At 46.1% G+C, this 24,708-nt stretch overlaps 1 protein-coding gene across 3 annotated transcripts in view; it reads right to left on the reverse strand.

The window, feature by feature from the left end:
- LOC121276542 (amyloid beta (A4) precursor protein-binding, family B, member 1 interacting protein) overlaps window positions 1-24,708 on the reverse strand; it is a 175,132-nt gene that overhangs the window by 19,684 nt on the left and 130,740 nt on the right. For all 3 annotated transcript variants that reach the window (XM_041185081.1, XM_041185078.1, XM_041185080.1), the window contains exon 8: window positions 12,063-12,134. In XM_041185081.1, the coding sequence (XP_041041015.1) occupies window positions 12,063-12,134 (72 nt within the window). The remainder of the gene's footprint in view (window positions 1-12,062; window positions 12,135-24,708) is intronic.

Genomic DNA, 24,708 nt, shown 5'->3' on the forward strand with positions numbered 1-24,708 from the left:
TGACCTGTTGTTTCTGCAGGAGTGTGCGATACCGCACCTCAGCTCCTACAGGCAATGGTCACGATGGTGGGCCCATGGGCCATCGAACTGGTCGGGAGGAAACGACTCTCGTTCTTCCGGCCTGGGGATTCTGCTGAGGGGAGGCAGCTTCACCATCTCCCAGGTTAAAGAGGTGGTGGGCGGGCGCCTCCTCGTAGCAGACGTAATGTACAAGAATGCTCCACTCCGTTTAATTAACGTCTACGCCCCGTCACAAGGGGCTGAGCGGCTGGAGGTTTTTCAGCAGCTCCCACTGCTGCTGGCGACCTCCAGGCCAGTCATTCTGGGCGGTGACTTCAACTGCATCATCGATGTGGCTGGACGATCCGACAGGGCCGAAAGCAGATTGGACGCTACGTCCAGATCCCTGATGGAAACAGTAAAGGATGCCGAGGTGCACATCTTCAGCAACCCTGCAGATGGAGCGCAGTGTAGATACACCTGGTCACGGCTTGACAGGTCCATCCGTTCCAGGATAGATTTCCTGTTTGTGTCCCGTGCATTCGCGGTCAGATCCACTGACGTCAAGCCGGTGTTTTTCTCTGACCACTGCCTCCTACTGGCTGACTGTCACTTAGAGAAGGACCAGAGGGTTGGCAGGGGGGTATGGAAGCTAAACGTGCAACTGCTGACTCCAGAGAACATTGAGGAGCTCAAGAGGGATTTCAAAGGTTGGAGAACCGTGAAACCCCTCTTTGAGTCCCTGACACACTGGTGGGAAGTGATCAAGGGAAACATCAAGAGGTTTTTCATCCTCAAAGACGCCCAGAAAGCTAGAAAGGAACAGAGGGAAATATCCCAACTCCAGAAAAACATGCAGAATCTGCTCCGGCTGCAGTTGATGGGGGTCGATGTCAAGGAGGAACTCCAAGAGCTGAAGAGCCAGCAAGCCTCGCTCTTTGCCCCGGAGGCCTCCAAGATCATCTTCCCTTCCAGAGTCTGCTCCGTGGAGCAGGATGAGACGTGCTCACGTTTCTTCTTCCAAAAGGTACATAGGGAGAGCTCTGTGATCAGCAGCCTGGAGGAAGAAGACGGCTCAGTAAAGTCATCGCAGTCTGACATTTTGAGGATCAGCAAATCCTTTTATGCTGGATTGTATGACGTGAAGCCCATAGACAGCAAGGCCTCCCAGTCCTTCCTGTCCTCTATCACGGAGGTCTTAGATGACAGTACACGGGAGAGCCTGGACAAACCGCTAACTCCTGACGAAGTGACTAAGGCCCTTGAGTCCTTCGAGAAGAGTAAAACTCCCGGAAGCGACGGCTTGCCGACTGAGTTGTATTCGGCTCTGTGGGACTGGATCGGCCCGGACCTGCTAGAAGTGTACGAGAGTATGCTCCTGGCCGGCAGTATGTCAGAATCCATGAGGAAAGGCATTATCACCCTCATCTACAAGCACAAGGGGAAAGGGAGGAAATTAGAAATTGGCGACCCATTTCACTGTTGAATGTGGACTATAAGATTCTGTCCAAGGTCATCGCCAATCGGATCAAATCCATTCTGGAATTGGTGAGCCACCCTGACCAGACCTGCACTGTGCCAGGCAGGAAGATCTCTGACCGCCTCGTGCTGCTCAGGGATACGATTGCCTATGTATAGGACAGGGGTGTGGACACCTGCCTCATCAGCCAGGATCAGGAGAAGGCCTTTGACAGAATATCGAACACCTACATGGTGGATATGCTCTCCAAAATGGGGTTTGGGGAGGGAATTCGCAATTGGATCCAACTGCTCTACACTAACATCAGTAGTGCAGTCTCAATCAATGGGTGGGAATCAGATAGCTTTCCGATTAAATCTGGAGTCAGGCAGGGCTGCCCTCTCTTGCCTGTTCTTTTTGTGTGTTGCATAGAACCCTTTGCTGTGTCCATCAGGAAGGATCTGGACATAAGAGGAGTGACAATCCCAGGTAGTGGAGGCACTCAGGTCAAAGCCTCCCTGTACATGGACGATGTCGCCGTCTTCTGCTCGGATCCGCTGTCGGTGTGCAGACTGATCCACATCTGTGACCAGTTCAAACTGGCCTCGGGAGCCAAGGGAAATCATGGGAAGAGTGAGGTCATGTTCTTCGGGAACTGGGCTGACCGATCCTTTGTCCCCTTCACTGTCAGGGCTGATGGCCTGAAGGTGCTGGGGATATGGTTTGGAGGGACCAGGGCATGCGTTAGAAACTGGAAGGAGCGAGTGTCTATGGTGAAAAGGAAACTGGGCACGTGGGAGCGACGCTCCCTCTCCATTGCGGGTAAGAACCTGGTCATCAGGTGTGAAGCACTCTCGCTGTTGCTGTCCGTGGCGCAGGTCTGGCCCATTCCACACTCCTGCGTGGTGGCGATCACCCGAGCCATCTTCCGCTTTATTTGGAGGTCGAAAATGGATCGTGTCCGCAGGGACACGATGTAAAAGCCTCTAGATAAAGGGGAAAAAATCGTGCCCAACATCGCCCTTATACTGATGGCCACCTTTGTGTGTGGCTGCATCAATTGGTGTGTAGACCCTCAGTATGTAAACACCAAGTGTCACTACATGCTGAGGTTCTACCTGTCCCCAGTGTTCCGAAGGATGGGTCTGGCCATGCTGCCACGGAACACTCCAAGTAGTTGGACCGTGCCGTACCACCTGTCCCTGCTGGAAAAATGTATGCAGAGAAACACTTTTGACCACAAGTCCATCAGGCAGTGGTCGGCATGTAACGTCTTAAAGGCCCTGAGGGAAAAGGAGAGGGTGGATCCTGTGGGATGGTTCCCTGAGCAGACTGTCAAAGTCATTTGGCAGAATGTCTCATCGGCAGAACTTTCCAACAAGCACCGCGATGTAGCTTGGCTGGCGGTGAGAAAGGCCCTCCCTGTCAGATCCTTCCTACACGCCAGGAGTCTCACCCCCTCGGCACGTTGCCCTCGAGATGGCTGTGGTGGGGAAGATACCGTTGTTCATCTCCTTGTAGATTGTGCCTTTGCAAAGAAGGTCTGGAGAGAGATGCAGCGATTTCTGTCGAGGTTCATCCCGAGCAGTTCTATGACACAGGACTCTGTGCTCTACGGGCTGTTCCCAGGGACACACACTGAGACAAACATCAACTGCAGCTGGAGGATCATCAACTCGGTAAAAGACGCTCTTTGGTCTGCCCGTAACTTGTTGGTCTTCCAGCGCAAAGAGTTGTCCCGGACCGAGTGTTGCAGACTGGCACATTCCAAAGTCCAGGACTACTTGCTGAGAGACGCACTAAAGCTTGGGGCAGCTGCCACAAAGGCGCAATGGGGAAGGGTCACTGCCTAAGACCTTTCTGCCACAGTGCACTGGGGGGCTGGGAACTGTAAAGAGCCCCTCTGGATGTACAGCTCAAAATGAATATCTGCCAATGATTGTAATATTCATTGTTTGTACTGATACACCTTGTGATTCATGTTGTAAAAGTTGAAACTGATTGTATTTTTGTGATGGTGATTTTGAAATGGTTTGAATTGTTGTTGAAGATTTATGAATAAAGTATATTTTTGCAAAAAAAGTATTAAACATTTTGAAAATTTAATATAGATATTTAAATATTAAATAATAGCTATAAATATTTTTGAGACTGGGCATTTTATGATTCCTCATTTAAAGGTGTGTATGTCTAGGATTTTCTAGCTCTTTGATAATATAGTCAGTTCTTCCATGAGTTAGCCTTTATTGCTGGACTTAAATGTATGTGAGATTTGTCACAATTAAATAGAGTCAAAATATGAGGAAAGTTAAAAGTTAAAAACCTGGAGTTCAGTGTGAATGGTACAGCACTGTCTGATGTATTGTGTCTGGTTGAATAAACCTGTCATCCTCTCTTAATGCTCCTGACCTGATCAGTAAGAATCAATGAGACCTCAGGAGAATCCTCAGCTGTCAATGTAAATTAAATGCAAACTCATTAAGTGAATTGAGAACCTCACTGGCTGGTGACCCGGAACAATGTCACCAGAAATTTTATTTTCAATGTGCACCTTCCCAGCAGTATGAAAGAAAATTGGTGCCTTTGACAGGTTTCAGAATTTTCAAGGTGTATGAGTGGTGCTCAGGAGCTACCAATAGGATTTAGGGAAAGGGAATAGCTGGTCTAATAGAGACTGGGGCTGGAAGGCAGGTGGGCCAGTAAAACGCCAGGGAGCGGCATTGGAATGGCTCTCCAATGCAGCCATGCCGCTGGGGAAGTTTCCCAATGGTGCAGATGACAGTGGTTCAGCTGCTGGCCAAACAAGGCGATTTGAATAATAAATGGCACAATTAAGGGCTATTTTCCCGGGCAGGCCTTCCAGCAGGTCCCGGGGAACCAGGGATCTGTGGAACAAAGAGGGAGCCGAGGGCAGGGAAGGCAGTCCCTGTAGCCCCTATGATTTCCCCAGCGGTGTTTTCCCTCCAACAATGGGCCCCATGAAGTTTTAATTTTTTTAACTTACCTGTTTTAGGCCTGAGGCCTTTTGCATTCCTCAACAGCAACCATGTCTCCCGGTGGTGCTACTGAGGCTTCAGAGCTGCCAGCCTTCTGATTGGACCGGCAGCATAGAGAGCTCACCTATTATCTTTAATTGGACAGTCGGCCTGGCAGGCAAATTGCCAATGCCATCCTACTGCCCACCTTTAAGGGCTCAGAACCCAGGTTTGGTGCCTATGTTGGCACCTTTCCCACACCCTGATAAAAACCTGTCCTGGGTTTCAGGACCACTTGTCACTTGGGGCAGAATTTTCCCCTTGGCGGGGGAGTGCTCGACAGCTGATTGGGAGACTCCACAAAGATCCCCCACTGACCCCTGGAAAGGGCTGGAGACTTAGGAGCTGAGGGCCACCTTCAGCACCACTGGCATGGTGTGTCCACCCACACAGTCAGAGCTGATTTCAGGGCCTACCCTTTGACAGATGGAGGTCACTGCCTTCATCGAGAGACAAACCCTCCTTTGGCATTGCACCTCAGACATATTGAGGTAGCTGCATTGCTGCCTGTAAACTCTGGCAACAGGATATTGGCATCTTCTGTGACCCCTTCTGCTCGGGCTTCCTGTTGGCCTTCAGTCCCTTGTGCCTGTGCCTCTCCTCCCACAGGACCCTTCCCTGGAAGCTGCATTGGGACACCTGGCCTCCTCTCCTTTCTGCCCCTCTCTTCCTCCTCAGAGGAGGTGCCTCCAGTGGAAACCACAATCTCCATTATCAGGGTAAGGGAAGGCTGTCTGATACCCGGTAGGCCCCAAGTGGTGTGAATCCTCCGAGGGCCTGGATGACAACACTGAGTCCTGAACTGAAGCCTCTAAATGCTCTGAATGCAGCTTTGAAGTGAAACGAAGCTGTCCTGTTCACAGAAGCAAGCAGCAGCAAGTGATATCCAAAACTCTTCACTGATCGCTTTGTCAAGACCACTGACCCCTCTTATCCTGCCCGTGGATGAGGTTTTGATAATTGTGGCTTGCTTGCCTGCCTGTTTTGCCTGTGCGATGGCCTAAAAATCGCACGGGCTACCTAAAGTCAGAGACAATTGGTCTCTCAAGGGCCTTAACTGGCCACTAAATTAATGGCGGGTACACCTCTGTCTTCATCATGTGCCCACCTAGCAAAATATCGTGAGAGTGTGCGTTGTTGTCGGCATGCTCTGCCGATGTCAACGCACTTTATTTCATGCTCGGGCGTGTCGGGCACGTGCCCGCATGCCAAGGGTAAAATTCTGCCCTTGATTTCCAAGTTTGTTATGGTTCAAAAGCTGTTTTCATACCAACGGTCACAAAAATGAATTTGTTATATGCTTCCATTACAAGAAAAGCCTTCTTTAACTTTGTGTCTTTTTGTGATTGGCTGAGTCCCTATTACATGAATAAAATAATTTTCACTTTTGATTCGCACCTGTTTGAAAGTGTCTACAATATTCAAGAAATAACATTAGCCAAAAAGAGCTGAGGGCCAAATTTTCTATCCAAAGTCGGGAGTGCAGACATGACTTGAGAGAAAGTGCCTTGAATAGTCTGATTTTCGTTCATGGGATGGGATAGGTGCTAACTGGAGTTGGGCTTTCAGGCCCCAGAAAGGGTTTGGAGGTAGTCATAGGATTGCTGGATGCTGAGGCGGGCTGCTTATTAGACTTGCCTCTATGCTCCAGAACTTTGTCTCAGCTGTAAATAAAGCAATAAAACCAAAGACAGCTCTCAAGCCTTCACAGCTCACACACTCCCCATACCCTATCCATGCCAACTCATGCCACCTCATACCCCCACCCACCTCCCATGGCTCCTCATATATTCCATGCTACTTCATGCCCTCCATCCACCCCAGCATGGTCTTTATAGCCCCTATGCCAGCTTAGTGTCAACTCATGCCTCCCACCCTTTGCCCTTACATCCTCTATGCTAACTCACCTAGGATTCACCATGGGCAGACCTCAGGAGTCATGTTGAGATTAAATAAAATAAAGTTCAAAGTATCTATTACAGTCTTCACTATTTAAAAAAATCACTCTCATTCATAAAAACCCATTCAATATATTTATATTCATTCAAGTACTTTATCCCTTATAAAAACAAATATTTCATTCAATTGCTTAATCCCTTAAGAAAACAAAAATTTGCATTCATTGCCCCACTAGTTGCGTATCATTGCTCAGTGGTGCTCTGCTGCTGCTTACCTTCATTTAATGTGTGGTCATGTTGCTTTCTCAACATAAACATTATGGACATTCAGGAGGAGGGACAGTTATTCCAATAGCAACACTGAATTGTATTTCATAGTGAAAAGATCCTATTAAAATCATGTGTTGTGTAGCTAGAAATACTTGAATCAATCAGAAAACAATAATTTAATCTTTGCACTGTAGTTTGCTTATAGTCTGGAATTTATGCTCTCCTGCTGGTGGGTTTGAAGGTGGGTAGATATATAAATTATAGCAGTGGCTTTCCTGCCACCGCCCCACCTACCGCCAACTTATTTGACATGTTATTGAGGTGGGGGAGGGGTGCAGTGAAGGCATTGGATGGCCTGTCTGCCCTTGGGCTTATTGAGGTCTCAACCCATCCTGCCAGTATGGGGGAGGCCCATGCCATGTGGGAAGCCCAGCAGCTTAGGAGGCGTGGGTAGGGTGGAGGGAAGTTCTTTTGTGAATCCTCTGGGCCCATTGGAGGCTCCCCTCCTAAAGGTCATCCTCCAATTTAATCATCCATTAGCCTCTTGAGCCCAGTTCCCCACCCCGCCCTTCACTGAGACCCCTGACCACAGACTTATGTGGGATTCTCAGAGTGGTGGGACTGCCTGTAGCCCCAGCAGCGACCACCACTCCTGATTGGCCGGAAGCTGTCCTGAGATAGGGGTGGAAGTCTCGCATTGAAGCAATTAACACTGCTCCTGGTGTTAGAGTCATGGGATCATAGCTGGCGGGTGCGGGGACTACAATGCCCTGTAAAATCCAGCCCTATGTGTCTATCACTGTCGGTAGCATTGACTCTAACACTGGTATGGGCATCTGTGTCAATTATTATTGTGTTATATTCCTAATCTAGTGTTGTCTATTTTTTTTATTCATTCACGGGATGTGGGCTTCACTGGCTAGGCCAGCATTTATTGCCCATCCTTAATTGCCCTTGAGAAGGTGAGCTGCCTTCTTGAACCGTTGCAGTCCATGTGGTGTAGGTACACCCGCAGTGCCGTTAGGGAGGGAGTTCCAGGATTTTGACCCAGTGACAGTGAAGGCGGTATATTTCCAAGTCAGGATTGTGAGTGACTTGTAGGGGAACTTCCAGGTGGTGGTGTTCCCATCCATCTGCTGCCCTTGTCCTTCTATACGCTAGTGGTCGTGGGTTTGGAAGGTGCTGTTGAAGGAGCCTTGGGGAATTCCTGCAGTGCGTCTTATAGAAGGTACACACAGCTGCTATAGTGCGTCGGTGGTGGAAGGAGTGAATGTTTGTGGATGTGATATCAATCAAGCGAGCTGCTTTGTCCTGGATGGTGTCAAGCTTCTTGAATGTTGTGGGAGCTGCACTCATCCAGGCAAGTGGGGAGTATTCCATCATACTCCTGACTTGTGCCTTGTAGATGGTGGACAGGCTTTGGGGAGTCAGGAGGTGGGTTACTCCTTGCACGATTCCTAGCATCTGACCTGCTTTTGTAGCCACAGTATTTATATGGCTAGACCAGTTCAGTTTTTGGTCAATGGTAACCCCCAGGATTTTGACAGTGGGGGATTCAGTGATGGTAATGTCATTGAACATCAAGTGTTGATGGTTGGATTCTCTCTTGTTGGAGATGGTCATTGCCTGGTACTTGTGTGGCACGAATGTTACTTGCCACTTGTCAACCCAAGCCTGGATATTGTCCATGCGTTGCTGCATTTGGACATGGACTACTTCAGTATCTGAGGAGTCGCGAATGGTGCTGAACATTGTGCAATCATCAGCGAACATCCTCACTTCTGACCTTATGATGGAAGGAAGGTCATTGACGAAGCAGCTGAAGATGGTGGGGCCAAAGAAACTACCCTGAAGAATTTCTGCAGTGATGTCCTGGACCTGAGATGACTGACCCCCTAGAACCATTAGGCTGTGTTAGGTATGACTCCAACCAGCGAGAGATTTCCCCCCCTGGTTCCCACCTGCGGTTTTGCAATGGCTTCCTGTTGCTGCACTGAGTCAAATGCGGCCTTGATGTCAAGGCAGTCACTCTCACCTCACCTCGGCAGTTTAGCCCTTTTGTCTGGTAACAGTGTTTTCTGTCTAGAATGCCAAAAAATCTTTTTGACGGTGCCAAGAAAGAAAAGATGCCAGTGTAGTAGTGTCATCAGTATGATATCATAAAATCATTTTCCTGATTGCCCCAAAAATTGTTCGTATTGACTTATCCAATTCCTTTTTGAATCTGCTTCCACAATCTTTTCAGGCAGTGCATTCCAGATAGGGACAACCTATTGCAAAAATGTCTAATTTCATGATTCATATGTTTTAGGAATATAACTTTTTTTTAGATATTGTCTTTCAGCAGGATAAGTTGGGGCACAACTGGCGAGAACGTGAGAAGTTGGGAAGGGGTCGCCCACATCTGAAGGTTCATGCAGAGTTCAAGGAGAAGGCAACCCAGCTGGCAAGTGTGTTGTGAGACCGGGAAATTGCAGATGGGGAGACTGGATTAGGCCTCCACCCAGTCGGAATCCATGCAGGGGATAGAAACCTAAGGGCCAAGGGTGCCTCCATGTTAGAGGCAACTCATGCTGTCACACGTTCTTTTCTCCCTCACTTACAGGTGCCACCAGGAAGAGGTCAAGGCTGAAGCCAGAGGAATCCCTGTCAGGCCTCAGCAGAATCCCTAGCCCAGGGAGGAGTCAGGAGAAAGGACAAGAGGAGAGATGTGCACCTGGACAGGCATCACAGCAGACGCTTGCACCCTCCACCAGCCCAGAGAGACACCTTGGTGGGTATGAGCTCTAGTGTAGGGAAGATCTCGCACCCGACCACCCACGTTCCCCTGCTAGTCCTGGACCGCCCCACCACCTGGGTTTGAATCCCACCTCTTCATTCCTCTCTCACCTTCTTTTAACCGCCCCCCCACCCCCGCAAACTCTTGTTGCCCAACAGTACCTGCTGCTGCCTTCCACCTGCAGCTGGACGATCTGATCCCAGGGCGAAGTGCCTGGAAGAAAGTCCGATGGCAAAATCGTTGGAAGAAGGCCTGAAAGTTGAGTGAGCTTGCTATGTGGAGAACTCCCACTTTCTGGAAGGTGGTTCGCAGGGGATGAAGCTCCACCCAACCTGTGCTGCACATACGCTCCAGGGATCAGATCGTCCAGCTGCAGGTGGCCAAGGCAGCAATGCCCACATCCCATGAATGAATAAGAAACAATTTCACACCGATGTGAAACCAATTTTTGGAACTCTCACCAAATTCTCCCCCACTGTCTGCATTGATGGGGGCATGGGAGATATCTGCCCAATATGTCTACAGTTGTCTTCATAAGGAATTTAAATTACTCGTGTTACTTCCCAGCCTAAAGTAAGTTTGGAAAACAACTGGTTAAAAAAAGGAAAGTCTTAAAGTATCCATATACTGTTCAGGTCAAAAGACGGGTTTAGGGGTTGAAGTTGACTGGTTGGAATATCTATATGGAACTACCCATGGATACCACGTTGCTGTGGGATAGATTGCAGTGAGTTACCCTTTTGATTTAGGTTTTTCTGTGTTTTTCTCACAAACACAGGCAATTTACATCTGCAGCTGGAATATCTTGGAAACAGACAGAGAGAGAAAGCTGTCAGCAGTTGGTGCTTGGAAGCAATGGAAACCATAAGCAACATCAGAAATAAGGGTGTTTTCTGATTTTGGAGTCACTGACCAAGAAAGCAGTGAGGCCCATGCTTGAGCTGGGGTATCCACAATCTTCAGGAACATAAACAGAGTTGGAGGGTCACCCAGCTGGATGCTAGGACACCAAGAAATCTCATACCTCAGAGAATAGCAGGAACACTGAGGGGAATCAAAGTGAATTCCTGAGAGCTGTGGCACACTGTGATTTGGTCCTGGGAGAAGTGAAGGAACCCTCAAGATCCTGTAAAGTATAGGAGAACTCTTGGATGGAAATAAAAGTAGAATGGGGAATGTCCCATTGGGACTTTTGGATTTAAAGAAGTGTTTACAAAATACAGGGCCGTAACTTGCGAACCCCCCATCACCGGATTGGGGAGATACCCCAAAGTTGTGTTCAGGAATCCCTCTTAGAACTTCATGGCAATTGCAGAAGCACAAACATCCTCTGGGCAACTGCCCTGTGCTGGGAGCCATCCAAAAATGTAACTTAAATCACAAACTTCGGACGGTTCTGACAGGGTTACACCAGTAGTTACTCAGAAAAAGTTAGAAGAATTAAAACCTCTTCTAACTTCTGGATAACTATTGTAAAGACCCAGACTGGATCATCCCACCCCCACCATGGGACTCCCTGCACACTCTCCTGACCTCCTCCAGGGCACCCCCCCAACACCCCGACTAACCAACCTCCCATGGCTTTACCCCCATCCCCTGAACCCCCTGATTTCCCCGCCTGCATGGGACTCCTCCTTCCCCGCTGCGGGCCCAATTCTCATGCCTCTACTCCCCGACCCGACCTATCCCAACCTGTACCGACCTGACCTGACCTGACACCCCTGCAGGCCCGAACCCCACTGACCCGACTCACCCACCTCTGACCTCCGACCCACCCCCCCACACCCCAACCCCACCAACCCTGACCTACGATATATTCCCCAATGCCCTGGTCTCAGAGCCAACCCACACCCCCGACTCATCTCTCACCCCCAATCTCCGAGATCCCAAAACCCTCCTGACTTCCAACCCAGTTGATACCCCCTGAGGTCCGACCTCCCTCACTCCTCCGACTTCCGACTCCTCCACCCCCGACCTCCACCACCCCCTCCTTCCCCCACACCCAACCTATGACCTCAGATCCTACATCCTATCCACTTACCTTAGACATTTACCTTCTCCCTGTCAATTTCAATGGGACCTTTAACTTACCTGGTTAACAGCAGCTAGTGCCATAAAAAAGGGGCATGTCCTCCTTCAATTTGATGGAGCTGGACTTTGATGCTGGGCCTCAGAGATGAGCTGCACTGCCTGGATCTCATCCGGCTTAAGCCAGAAGGTTAGGCGAGACAGGCATGGAAGAAAATCCACGTAGGTAATTGGGCATGGAGTGGCAATCCAACGCTGATTGCCACTCCGAGGAAGTTACAGCCCATAATGTTAAGTCTGTAGTACTTGCTTTGTTTAACTGTTGCACAGTAAAGGTTTTTATTTCAAACATGAAAATTGAGGCATAATTCTTTCAGTTAATAATTGGGAGGTCGATTTTCTTTTTAAGAAGTTACGGGTCTCCCTCAAGATCTGGTTTCAATTTTAGAAACATTGTGTTTGGGTTTCATATTAACAATTAGTATTTGTTTCCCTCACTGATCTAAATTCTTAGTATGATGACCTGTGATATAAGTTGATATGCACCAAATAAAATAATGGATTGTTATAAAGTATTTGAAGTATTTACTTACCTCCAGTAAAGCCTCTTTGTTTTTCTCTTTCATATCCTTCCCTTCTGTTTTTTTCTTTGCAATGTAGAAATTCTGGACAAAAAACCCAAAAGGAAAGTTATTTATCTGAAATGTGACAGAATGTAATATATTTTCACAATAAGACCCAACAAATACATTATGAATATTAAGCGAAGGCAAAATATTGCGGATGCTTAAATCTGAAACAAAAACAAAATATGCTGGAAAAACTGAGCAGGTCCGACAGCATCTGTGGAGAGAAAGACAGAGTTAATGTTTTGAGTCCGTATGACTCTTCTTCAGGGGGAGGGGCATGTTGGTGGGGTGGTGAAAAAGGCATATGGAACACTTGCCTTTATCAATCGAGACATAGATTACAAAAGTAGGAAGGTCATGTTGGAGTTGTATAGAACCTTGGTGAGGCCACAGCTGGAGTAGTGTGTGCAGTTTTGGTCGCCACATTATAGGAAGGATGTGATTGCACTGGAGGGGGTGCAGAGGAGATTCACAGGATGTTGCCTGGGATGAAACATTTAAGTTATGAAGAGAGGTTGGATAGACTTGGGTTGTTTTTGTTGGAGCAGAGAAGACTGAAGGGCGACCTGATCAAGGTGTACAAGATTATGAGGGGCATGGACAGGGTGGATAGGGAGCAGCTGTTCCCCTTATTTGAAGGGTCAGTCACAAGGGGACATAAGTTCAAGGTGAGGGGCAGGAGGTTTAGGGGGGGATGTGAGGAAAATCTTTTTTACCCAGACGGTGGTGACAGTCTGGAATGCACTTCCTGGGAGGGTGGTGGAGGCGGGTTGCGTCGCGTCCTTTAAAAAGTACCTGGATGAGCACTTGGCACTTCATAACATTCAAAGCTATGGGCCTAGTGCTGGTAAATGGGGTTAGGTAGGTAGGTCAGGTGTTTCTCACGTGTCGGTGCAGATTCGATGGGCCGAAGAGCCTCTTCTGCACTGTGTGATTCTGTGATTCTGTGAATATTAAGTGACTGTGGCACTGATTATCAATGTCGGTAGTTTTCCATTTTTTCCAATGTCAACAAATTCATGGAGCGGCTATTTTTTTAAAGAAATTTTTACCTGCTCACTGTTAATTTCTCTCCTCACCTCCTATGCTGACAGCATTGAGTCCTTGCTGAGGTACAGTTCTACGGTTACAAGTCATTCTCTGGAACCAGTTATTTACAATAAGTATACATGATTTGGAACTCAGGACGGAAATAAAACTACATGGATTTTCAGATGGCAAATTGGTGGCAGTGTTGGCATGGGGGATGGAGGTGCCAGACAGAAAGGGGAGAGTGTTCAAGCTACAAGAAACAAGAAAGCAAAATAGTTGATAACATGAGATAACAAAACTAAGGAACTGAAACAAAGAGTGTGAATGCAAACTGAATAGCTTTCAGCTGCAGGACACTGTACAAGTGAGGGATCTGGAGGTATTGTTGGATAGTTTGCTGAAATCAACCATAGTTTTTGATAGCACTTTGTGATGAAGAGTCTACACAGAACATTGATATGGCTACACCTGGAATCCTGCATTCAATTCCAGTCACTGTATAACAGCATGGATATCCAGGTATTGGAAACAGTGCAGAAAACGGCTATCAAACTGATACCTAGTTTAATACATCAGAGCTACTGGAAGAAGTTAAGAGCCTGAGATCATTTACTCTGATGAACATAGCAACATACAAAAAGTGACAGGGAAAGACCAACTGTGCTATATGTAGAAATGGTGCAGTCTAAATTTATCTTTGACTCAACCTCCCACATTCCCCTGACCAGTTACACAATTCCCTGAGAGCCAAAAAAAAAGGAAAAAGGCCAATTTACAAAGGAGTTCTAGGAAATTCTTACCTATCCATCATTGGTACAAGGAATCACTCTGCGCAGGAAAAAGTGGATAATCATTATGAATCATTACAGCCTTGGATCAAACATGGACATAAGAGCTGAACTCCCGAGGTGAGGTGAGAGTGAGAGTAAGAGACATCAAGGTAGCATTTGACCGAGTGTGGCATCAAGGAGCCCTAGCAAAACTGGAGTCAATGGGAATCAGGGGGAAAACTCTCCACTGGTTGGAGTCATACCTAGCACAAAGGAAGATGGTGTGGTTGTTGGAACTCAGTCATCTCAGCTTCAGGATATTACTGCAGGAGTTCCTCAGGGTTGTGTCCTCAGCCTAACCACCTTCAGCTGCTTCATCAATGACCTTCCTTCCATCATAAGGCCTGAAGTGGGGATGTTCACTAATGATTGCACAATGTCCAGCACTATTCGCTACTCCTCAGATACTGAAGCAGTCCAGTCAAATGCAGCAAGACCTGGACAATATCCAGGCTTGGGCTGACAAGTGGAAGGTAACATTCATGCCACACAAGTTCCAGGCAACGATCATCTCCAACAAGAGGGAATCGAACCATTGCCCCTTGATGTTCAATGAGATTGCCATCACTGAACTCCCCCACTATCAACATCCTGGGGGTTACCATTGACCAGAAAATGAACTTGACTAGTCATATAAATACTATGGTTACCAAGAGCAGGTCAGAGGCTAGGAATCCTGCGATGAGTAACTCACCTCTTGACTCCCCAAAGTCAGGAGTGTGATGGAATACTCCCCACTTGACTGGATGAGTGCAGCTCCCACAACACTTAAGAAGCTTGACACCACCCAGGACAAAGCGGCCCGCTTGATTAGCACCAAATCCACAAACATTCACTCCCTCCACCACCGACGTACAGTAGCAGCAGTGTGTACCATCCACAAGATGCACTGCAGGAATTCACCAAGGCTCCTTAGACAGCACCTTCCAAACCCATGACTGCTACCATCTAGAATGACAAGGGCAGCAGACAGATGGGAACACCACCACCTGGAAGTTCCCCTCCAAGTCATTCACCATCCTGACTTGGAAATATATCACCATTCCTTCAATGTCACTGGGTCAAAATCCTGGAACTCCCTCCCTGACAGCACTGTGGGTTTACCCACAACACATGGATTGCAGCGGTTCAAGAAGGCAGCTCACTACCACCTTCTCAAGGGCACTTAGGGATGGGCAATAAATGCTGGCTCAGCCAGCGGAGCCCAAATCCCATGAATGAATTTTTAAAAAATCAATACCTGAGGCTTCTAAGAATTTGAAAGGGTAGGATGGATAGAGATACTTTATCACTGGTGTAATGGAGGGGGATTCAAGGACAATGGGATAAAACATCAGAGCAAAGCCATTTCAGACAGCAGTTAGGGAATATTTTTGAGGAAAAGGTGGTGGAAGTGTAGAATTCTCTCCCACAATAAATGATACATGCTGGCTCAATTAATAATTTTAAATCTAAGATCAATAGATTTTTGTTAAACAAGGAGATAAAAAGATATGGAACCAAAGTGGATAGATGGAGCTAACAAATCAGCCATAATGCAGATCAGCCATAATCTCATTGAATGGCAGAACAGGCTAGAGTGGGTGAATAGGTTACTATTGTTCCTGCATTCTTAAAAGCTTGTGGTCCATAGGTCACGAGCCAACAGCAGGTGGGTGACCAGGTCATCTGCCAACATTATTTCATGTGGATCCTGGGATTAGGAAGAAGGAGCGGGACTGCGGAATGGGAAGCCAAAGTTTTCCTTGTAGGGCCCAGGTAAACATGTCTGCTGGCTTCTTGGCTCCAGATTGAAAGTAGAACAATGTTTCCTTTTGGCAAAATTCGGGCCCCTCTTCCCTATTGTCTTCACCTGGCAGTAAGGCACTGTGACTTTTCACTCAACCAGTCTAGTTAAAATTGCTGTGGGATCCCGATGACATCATGCATGATGTAATGTAGATTTTCCTGTTGTGTGAGTGTGCATTATATGTTTTCTACTAAAATTGGTGTATTGGCTAATGCGTCATCTCCATAGTCACACCTGTAGCTAGTCAGTGACTTCTAGGGCAATATTGCTCTACCCAAAGGCTTACTGTAATGGAACATTCTTACTGACAGTTAATATTTGATTTCTTTTGGCTTGGGCAAAGGCAGAAGAACCTCATATAGTGACATCTCATTTACTGACAATGGTGATGCATTCATTGTGATTTGCTTCATTATATTCTATGTTTTCAAACAAACTGAAAAAGGATGACCAATTAATTATTCAAGCAGTTGGTGCCCCTATATAGCTAACTGATGGAAAAATCCTATATTAAGCAGTAAAAGTATTGATAAAATAGTTGCACCTGTAACAAATAAAAGTATTTACATGTAGTACAGATGCCTCTCTGAAATACTTCACATCATTAGAACATCAGATAACGCTGGAAGGTTTACATAAGGACAGTTAGATGCATTTTTATTGTTTACAAATACATCAACATGAGAAATATCTTAATTCATTCAATTCATGCAGCCTTAGAAATTATTAACACCTCTCAATGAAGTATCAAAATGACACAATAAATCTTTGTGCAATAAAGTGGTGAAAAGGATTAAATACAATGACTGGTAGTGTGTATTTGTAACCAATTCAATGTAATATAAGTAGTACACCAGCACTCCAGCATTCCATCTGTAATAACACTGTGGCTTAATAATTTTTCTACCTGCCAATTCTTTTCTTGGCTACATCACAGTACAACAGTGGCTACACTTCAAAATAACCTAATTGTACTTTGTGATGTCATGAGGTTGTGAAAGATGCTAGATGAATGCAAGTGTTTCAATCCTTCCTTTTACTAGATCTAGAACTACCAATCACAATACTTTATATTGGAACAAAGGCATCGAGGAATGGGGGAGGGAAATGGTAAAACATCCTGCTTTTGTGCATGAAATGGTCTGCACGCTATAAACTGGAGCTTGTCCAATATTTGCCTTCAGATTTCAGCGACATAATTAAGGCAAGCTGCGGTCTCCAATCAGACATCCTGATGGAGGATGTCAGCTTCCAGGACACCAAATTTGGACTGAACGTAATGTCAACAGCAGCTCTTAGTTATGTCTGTGGGAGGAAAGGGGGAAGGATAACGTAAAAGGGATAAATGTGGGCTGGTAGCAGCCATAGCTGTGGGTCCAGGAGGAGGAGTGCTCCTTCTGGCTGTACATGAATTTCCCTGTGTTGGCGGTCTCCCACTGGTTAGGTCATAGAAGAACCCAAAAAAATTAGTGTATGTTCAGCTTAGTCCTGCCAAATTTTGGATTACCAGCATGAAACATGTATTGGCTTCTCATTAGCCTATGGAAAAGGCTTAATGCCAGTTTCAAGAGCTGCCACAGATGCCTATACACCCCCCTGAGCCAAGATAACATTGGTGCACTTCAGGTGACATCTGAGTGTGGGACTCAGCTCCGCAAAATTATTGTTTGATTTCCCTTGTTTTACACCTGATAAATGGGCATGGTGGCATTCAGTTTTCCCACCATGATATTACTAATATACAAGTTTAAAATGTAGACACAACCAAGAATATACTCCAACAGCTCAGTTTTTGGAGAACAGCGACCAAGAGTTGAGAATCATCAATCCCAGGTGGTGTGACTGTAACTGTAATTTCAGCCTTCAATGCACTAACTCTAAATGCAATTTCAAAATATGGGGAAGCCACTTAGGACTGAGATGAGGAGAAATTTCTTTACTCAGAAGGTTGTGAACCTTTGGAATTCTCTACCCTGGTTGTGGAAGCTTAGTCATTGAGAAAGTTTAAGGTAGAGATTGACAGATTTCTGATTAACTATAACATAAAGGGTTATGGGGATAATGGGGGTGTTATGACGTGGAGATGATGTGTGCCAGGTGGATCAAATCCATGAGGGGAAACTTGATCAGACTATCACAACTTTTGTGCAACTTTTATTTATTTTGAGATGGATGCCCTGAATTCAGAAGTAATAAGCCCACCAAGCCTTCAGAGATTTTTACAGCAAGTTAATTAAACATTTGATTAACACAAGAAAAGATTGTAAGCACATACATAGGTCTACAAAGTACTACTATAATAACTCCTAAAACTCTTAATTAATCTGGCTTCCAGTTACACCCCCATTAAGGCAACAATAAAAAAAATAGATTTGAAACAGATCGAGAGAAGTCAACACAATACCCTGGACGGTAGAATTCAAAGTGGCTTTTCCCAGCTTCAGTTTCTGTAAACAGCAAACTTAATACACAAATACTGGAGGCACCTCACACTTTTGTTGGATCTTACAATGCGCTCCCTGACACATAGCCTCATTCTCCTTTATAACGTTTCTCCATTTTAATATGAATACCATCGTTCCCATGGGGAAAACTTTCCTCCCGTTGGTGGGGGGAGGAAGTGCAGGAGCAGGCATGGGCAGGAGTACCTCTGATTGGCGCTCCCGATTGGGGGTGCACCGCTATTTTATGTGGGCGGGCCAATTAAGACCCGTCCAGCGTGGCGTCCGCCAGGAAGTGCAATGCGCTCCCTGTTTGGGGGGGGGGGGGGGGGCGAATTCCCACAGCCGAGAGTGCACTCGTTTGCGCATGTGCGCGATAGACCGCACTAATCTCCTTGGGGCTAAGTGCTGCCTCAGGGAGATCGGCTCCAAATTTAAAAATGGTAAGTAACTGATAATAACATTTCCCTGACATGTCTCCACATGTGACATTGTCACATGTGTTGGGACATGTCCATTACTTTTATTGAAACCTTTATTAAATATTTAAAAACCCTCACAAAACCTCATCCCATCCGTGTTTGAGGTTTCATGCTTTTTCTTAAGCCCGCCAGGGCTCCCGGCCTGCCCGCGAACCCTAAGGTTGGACGTGTAGGTCCATCAATGAGGTTAATTACTTTTTAAATGGCCTCAGTAGGCCATTGACAGGTTGACAGGCGCGCAGCTGACTCGGCTGTGCTCCTGCTGACCTGAAAATGGAAATGACACGGGATGACGTTGGGAGTTCCACCCGATGTCATCCCGCGTCATTTTACGCGTCGGCGAGTGAGCCCCGGCCCAGCTCACCTACCAGAAGATCCTCTCCCATATGTCTTTGGAACTTTACGTTTCTCATAATATAAATATTTTCACAGTGCTAATATTATCAGTGTCCTTTGGGAAAAATAAACACAGAGTTTGGTCCAACTTCTCTGGCTAGGTGTAAACATCTTATCATCTCTTTGAAATTCAAGCTGCTCTGATTTATCAAAAAATGTAAATTCTCCTCACCTTACATCCTAAGAGTTCAGCCATGTTTATGTATTTAGCGTTTCAAACATAGCTTCTTTTGATGAATCAAACCCTCTAGACCAGCTGTCTCCAATTCAATTAAACACACGCGCAAAGAAACTATCCAAACTCCACTATTAATCTACTTTGGTAATAAATCACAATAATATTATGAGAATTATTACACTTTCATGACAATGGGTAAAAGGCATTGAAGTGTTCGATCACTCATGATCGTATTGAATAGTGGAGCAGACTCGACTGGCTGAATGGCCTTCTCCTGTTCCTATGATACCTATGATTTCTATGATTATTAGAAATTACTGCATGTGTGAAGGTGCTTAAAAAGCAACTGAAAAACACCATGTCCACCATGTACAGATCTGTAAAGATTAAAATGTTACCAAACTCAATCCCTGCCTTATTCTCTGATAAATAATCTCAGGCAAATGATGATAGGGCTTTTTAATTTGCCTCAGTGTCCTGTGCTAAAGAAGGGAAAGCTCTTCCACCATTACCACTCCTTATTTATCTTCAGGAAAGTGTCCGTATGTTGGGTGAGGACAAGTATGGGTTTGACATGACACACAGTAATTCTGAAATAGAATTCAAAAATGCAAGTTTGTGAAGGAGAATTGAAACTCATAGAAATCCTGCTCAATGAAACCACATGTGCACTGCAAATAGAAACCAAGGGTTAGCATTAAAGAGAAAAGAAGTGGGAATAATTGAGGAAGATGCCAGCCCATCCCCCATAGTACATCTGGTAAGTACCTTTCAGTTGTTTATGCAGAGCTTTTTCTGAGAGCGATGACTGGGTTACAAGTTAAATGGGAGACAGTAATGCAAAAGCAACATGGTGTGGTTTGAGTCGCTGTCTGTATGTGTAGTAACCGTAGCTGCATCTCCTGTCTAAATTGTGCTTATCCACTGGAAATAGGAAATGTTGTAATGGTTGGCAGAATTTTTTTTGGAAACTCAGACTAAAGGATGTCAGAAATGGAAATGTAAGATTGTTGAAATGCTTTTCAACAGATATTTTCAAAAGGTCTAATTGCAATTCTAGACTGAATACCAGAATGAGTCTACTGAGATCTATTACAGATATTCAGTCTAAAACTAGACAAAGGATCATGGATACTGTTGTGAAGGATCATGAAGAAAATTCAGAGGGGCATTACAACATACAAACATAGGATAAAAGCAAAAAACTGCAGATGCTGGAAATCCAAAACAAAAATAAAAATACATGGAAAAACTCAGCAGGTCTGCCAGCATCTGCGGAGAGGAGCACAGTTAACGTTTCGAGTCCGTATGACTCTTCTAAGTAAAAATAGAAAAGAGGTGGAATATAAACTGGCTTAAGAGGGGTGGGGGGAGGGTAGAGCTAGATAGAGGGCCAGTGATAGGTGGAGATAGCCAAAAGGACAAAGTGGTGTTGAAGGTGGTGATATTATCTAAGGAATGTGCTAATTAAGGGTAGAAAGCAGGACAAGCAAGGTACAGATAGCCCTAGTGGGGGTGGGGTGGGGTGAAGGAATCGAAATAGGCTAAAAGGTAGAGATAAAACAATGGATGGAAATACATTTAAAAATAATGGAAATAGGTGGGAAGAGAAAAATCTATATAACTGAACGTTCAGTGCTCAGCAAAGGACTTAGTTTCACCATACCCCTGAACTTCCCCTCTCCGATGCTGAACGTTCAGTGCTCAGCAAAGGACTTACTTTCATATCCTTACGCCCGCATCTCAATGAATTTCGGGCTCGGCATGATTCTGAACTCTTCTTCCGCCACCTTTGTCTCTGTGCTCACTTCTTTGGGCAGGAGTCCTCTCCCTGTTCAACGGATCCTTTTACCCGCCTCCAATATTCTCCCTCCACCTGGACCCCTCCCTCTGGATTCTTACCTTCTCTTGATCTTTTCATTGAGAACTGTCGGTGTGACATTAGTCGTCTCAATTTCTTTGCTCTTCTCACCCACTCTAACCTATCTCCCTCTGAACTTGCTGCACTCCGTTCTCTCAGGTCCAACCCTGACATTGTCATCAAACCCGCTGACAAGGGTGGTGCTGTTGTTGTCTGGCGCACTGACCTCTACATCGCAGAGGCTGAGCGCCAACTCACAGACACTTCCTCCTACCTCTCCCTGGACCATGACCCCACCACTGAACATCAAGCTATTGTTTCCAGGACTGTTACTGACCTCATCTCCTCTGGAGATCTTCCTTCCACAGCTTCCAACCTGATAGTCTCCCAACCTTGGACGGCCCGCTTTTACCTCCTACCCAAAATCCACAAACAGGACTGTCCCAGCAGACCGATCGCATCAGCCTGTTCCTGTCCCACGGAACTCATTTCTTGCTATCTTGACTCCATTCTCCCTCCCCTTGTCCAGTCCCTTCCCACTTATATCCGTGATTCCTCTGACACCCTACATCATATCAACAATTTCCAGTTCCCTGGCTCCGACCACTTCCTCTTCACCGTGGATGTCCAATCCCTCTACACCTCCAAACCTCACCGGGATGGTCTGATGGCTCTCCACTTCTTCCTCGAACAGAGGCCCGAACGATCCCCATCCACCACTACTCTCCTCTGTCTGGCTGAACTTGTTCTCACACTGAACAATTTCTCCTTAAACCCGTCTCACTTCCTCCAGATAAAAGGTGTGGCTATGGGTACTCGCATGGGCCCCAGCTATGTCTGTCTCTTTTATGGGGTATGTGGAACATTCCTTGTTCCAGTCCTACTCCGGCCCCCTCCCACAACTCTTTCTTTGGTACTTCGATGATTGCTTCAGTGCTGCTTCATGCTCTCATCTGGACCTAGAAAAATTTATTAATTTTGCTTGCAATTTCCACCCCTCCATCATTTTCACATGGTCCATCGCTGACACTTCCCTTCCCTTCCTTGACCTCTGAATCAATTTCTGGTGATAGACTGTCCACCAATATCCATTACAAGCCTACCAACTCCCACAGCTACCTCGACTACAGCTCCACACACCCCGCTTCCTATAAGGGCTCCATCCCATTCTCTCAGTTCCTTCGCCTCCGATGCATCTGTTCTGATGATGCCACTTTCAAAAACAGTTCCTCTGACATGTCCTCCTTCTTCCTTAACCGAGGTTTTCCACCCACGGTGATTGACAGGGCCCTCAACCGCGTATGGCCCATCTCCCGCGCATCCGCCCTCACACCTTCCTCTCCCTCCCAGAAACATGATAGGGCCCCCCTTGTCCTCACTTATCACCCCACCAGCCTCAGCATTCAAAGGATCATCCTCCGCCATTTCCACCAACTCCAGTATGATGCCATCACCAAACACATCTTCCCTTCACCCCCCCGGCGGCATTCCGCAGGAATCATTCCCTCTGGGACACCCTGGCTCAGTCCTCCATCACCCCCTACTCCTCAACCCCCTCCCAGGGCATCTTCCCATGCAACCGCAGAACTTGCAACACTTGCCCCTTTACTTCCCCTCTCCTCACCGTCCTCACCGTCCAAGGGTCCAAACACTCCTTTCAAGTGAAGCAGCATTTCACTTGCACTTCCCTCAATTTAGTCTACTGCATTCGTTGCTCCCAATGCGGTTTCCTCTACATTGGAGACACCAAACACAAAAGCGTGACCGCTTTGCAGAACACCTTTGGTCTGTCCGCAAGCATGACCCAGACCTCCCTGTCGCTTGCCACTTCAACACTTCACCCTGCTCTCATGCCCACATGTCTGTCCTTGGCTTGCTGCATTGTTCCAGTGAAGCTCAACGCAAACTGGAGGAACAGCACCTCATCTTCTGACTAGGCACTTTACAGCCTTCCGGACCGAATACTGAGTTCAACAATTTTAGATCATGAATTGTCTCCTCCATCCCCACCCCCTTTCTGAACCCCCCTTTTTTTCCAATAATTTACATAGATTTTTCTTTTCCATTATTTTAAATGTATTTCCATCCATTGTTTTATCTCCACCTTTTAGCCTATTTCGATTCCTTCACCCCACCCCATCCCCACTAGGGCTATCTGTACCTTGCTTGTCCTGCTTTCTACCCTTAATTAGCACATTCCTTAGATAATATCACCACCTTCAACACCTCTTTGTCCTTTTGTCTATGACACCTTTTGGCTATCCCCACTTGTCACTGGCCCTCTATCCAGCTCTACCCTCCCCCCCTTAAACCAGCTTATATTTCACCTCTTTTTCTATTTTTACTTAGTTCTGTTGAAGAGTCACACGCACTCGAAACGTTAACTGTGTTCCTCTCCGCAGATGCTGCCATAGAAACATAGGAATTAGGAGCAGGAGTAGGCCATTTGGCACATTGAGCCTGCCATATCCTCAATTCCACATTCCGCCTACCCCCCAAAAAGCAGGTCTTGTTTAATTTTTGAATCTCTTTGAACGTTTTCAATTATTCATTACAAAAGTATTGGAGACACAGGGACAAAAAGACAGATCGACAGCCCGAAATCATCCAATTGGGCAGTGAAGGGCCTGTTTGCTTTCCAAGTTGCATGGGATGGCCTTGTGACATAAGAATGACAGTGTCATGCAACCAATGCACTGGGCTGGAGTAGTTGAAGATGAATCGCCATGTGATGAAACTCCTTAGAATACATTCAACCAGAGATGGCAACCTTAGTTTGTAGTGGCTCTTACTCATTTGAAATTGCTTTATCTGATAATTTTAGGGGAAGAATTAATCCATTTAAAAGAAATGTGTGAATGGCTGTGCTATAATTACTGATGGAAGAATTTCAGATGAACATGTTAAGCATTCATTTGCAATGTAATTTCAAAGCCATTAAGGGCTGGCTCCACCTGATCTAATATTCATATTATACATAAGGAAAAGTGGGGAAGAGTGCATGCGTGACTTTTTCCAAAGTCGTGATCAGAGCTTTAACTGCACAAATCCTGTGTTATGACCACAACCGATGTTAATTGCCGTGCAAACCAAATCTCCGAGGGAAACTTGGCTTTTGGGCCACAACCTTTAATTGTATTCTGATAACGAGAAGAAAGCATATCAATCTCAGTAGTAAGAGGTCCAGTAAAACGTTTGGATTTAAAAAAATTAAAAATAAAAGCTTTATTAGCAAGAAAAAGAAGAAAACTTAAGCACATAAGATTGCAATTATGTAATTACAGTTAGTTTTAAAAAAACATTCCCCCAAATCTCTCTGCTTGGTCAAACCCCCAGGTAAACATTTTCCAGGCAACACTCCCTTATAGTTCAAAAACAAAAACAGAATTACCTGGAAAAACTCAGCAGGTCTGGCAGCATCGGCGGAGAAGAAAAGAGTTGACGTTTCGAGTCCTTATGACCCTTCGACAGAACTTGAGTTCAAGTCCAAGAAAGAGTTGAAATATAAGCTGGTTTAAGGTGTGTGTGTGGGGTGCGGAGAGAGAGAGAGAGAGAGAGAGAGGTGGAGTGGGGGTGTGGTTGTCGGGACAAACAAGCAGTG

Source organism: Carcharodon carcharias, chromosome 3 (assembly GCF_017639515.1).
Source record: "Carcharodon carcharias isolate sCarCar2 chromosome 3, sCarCar2.pri, whole genome shotgun sequence".
Classification (NCBI taxonomy): domain Eukaryota; kingdom Metazoa; phylum Chordata; class Chondrichthyes; order Lamniformes; family Lamnidae; genus Carcharodon; species Carcharodon carcharias.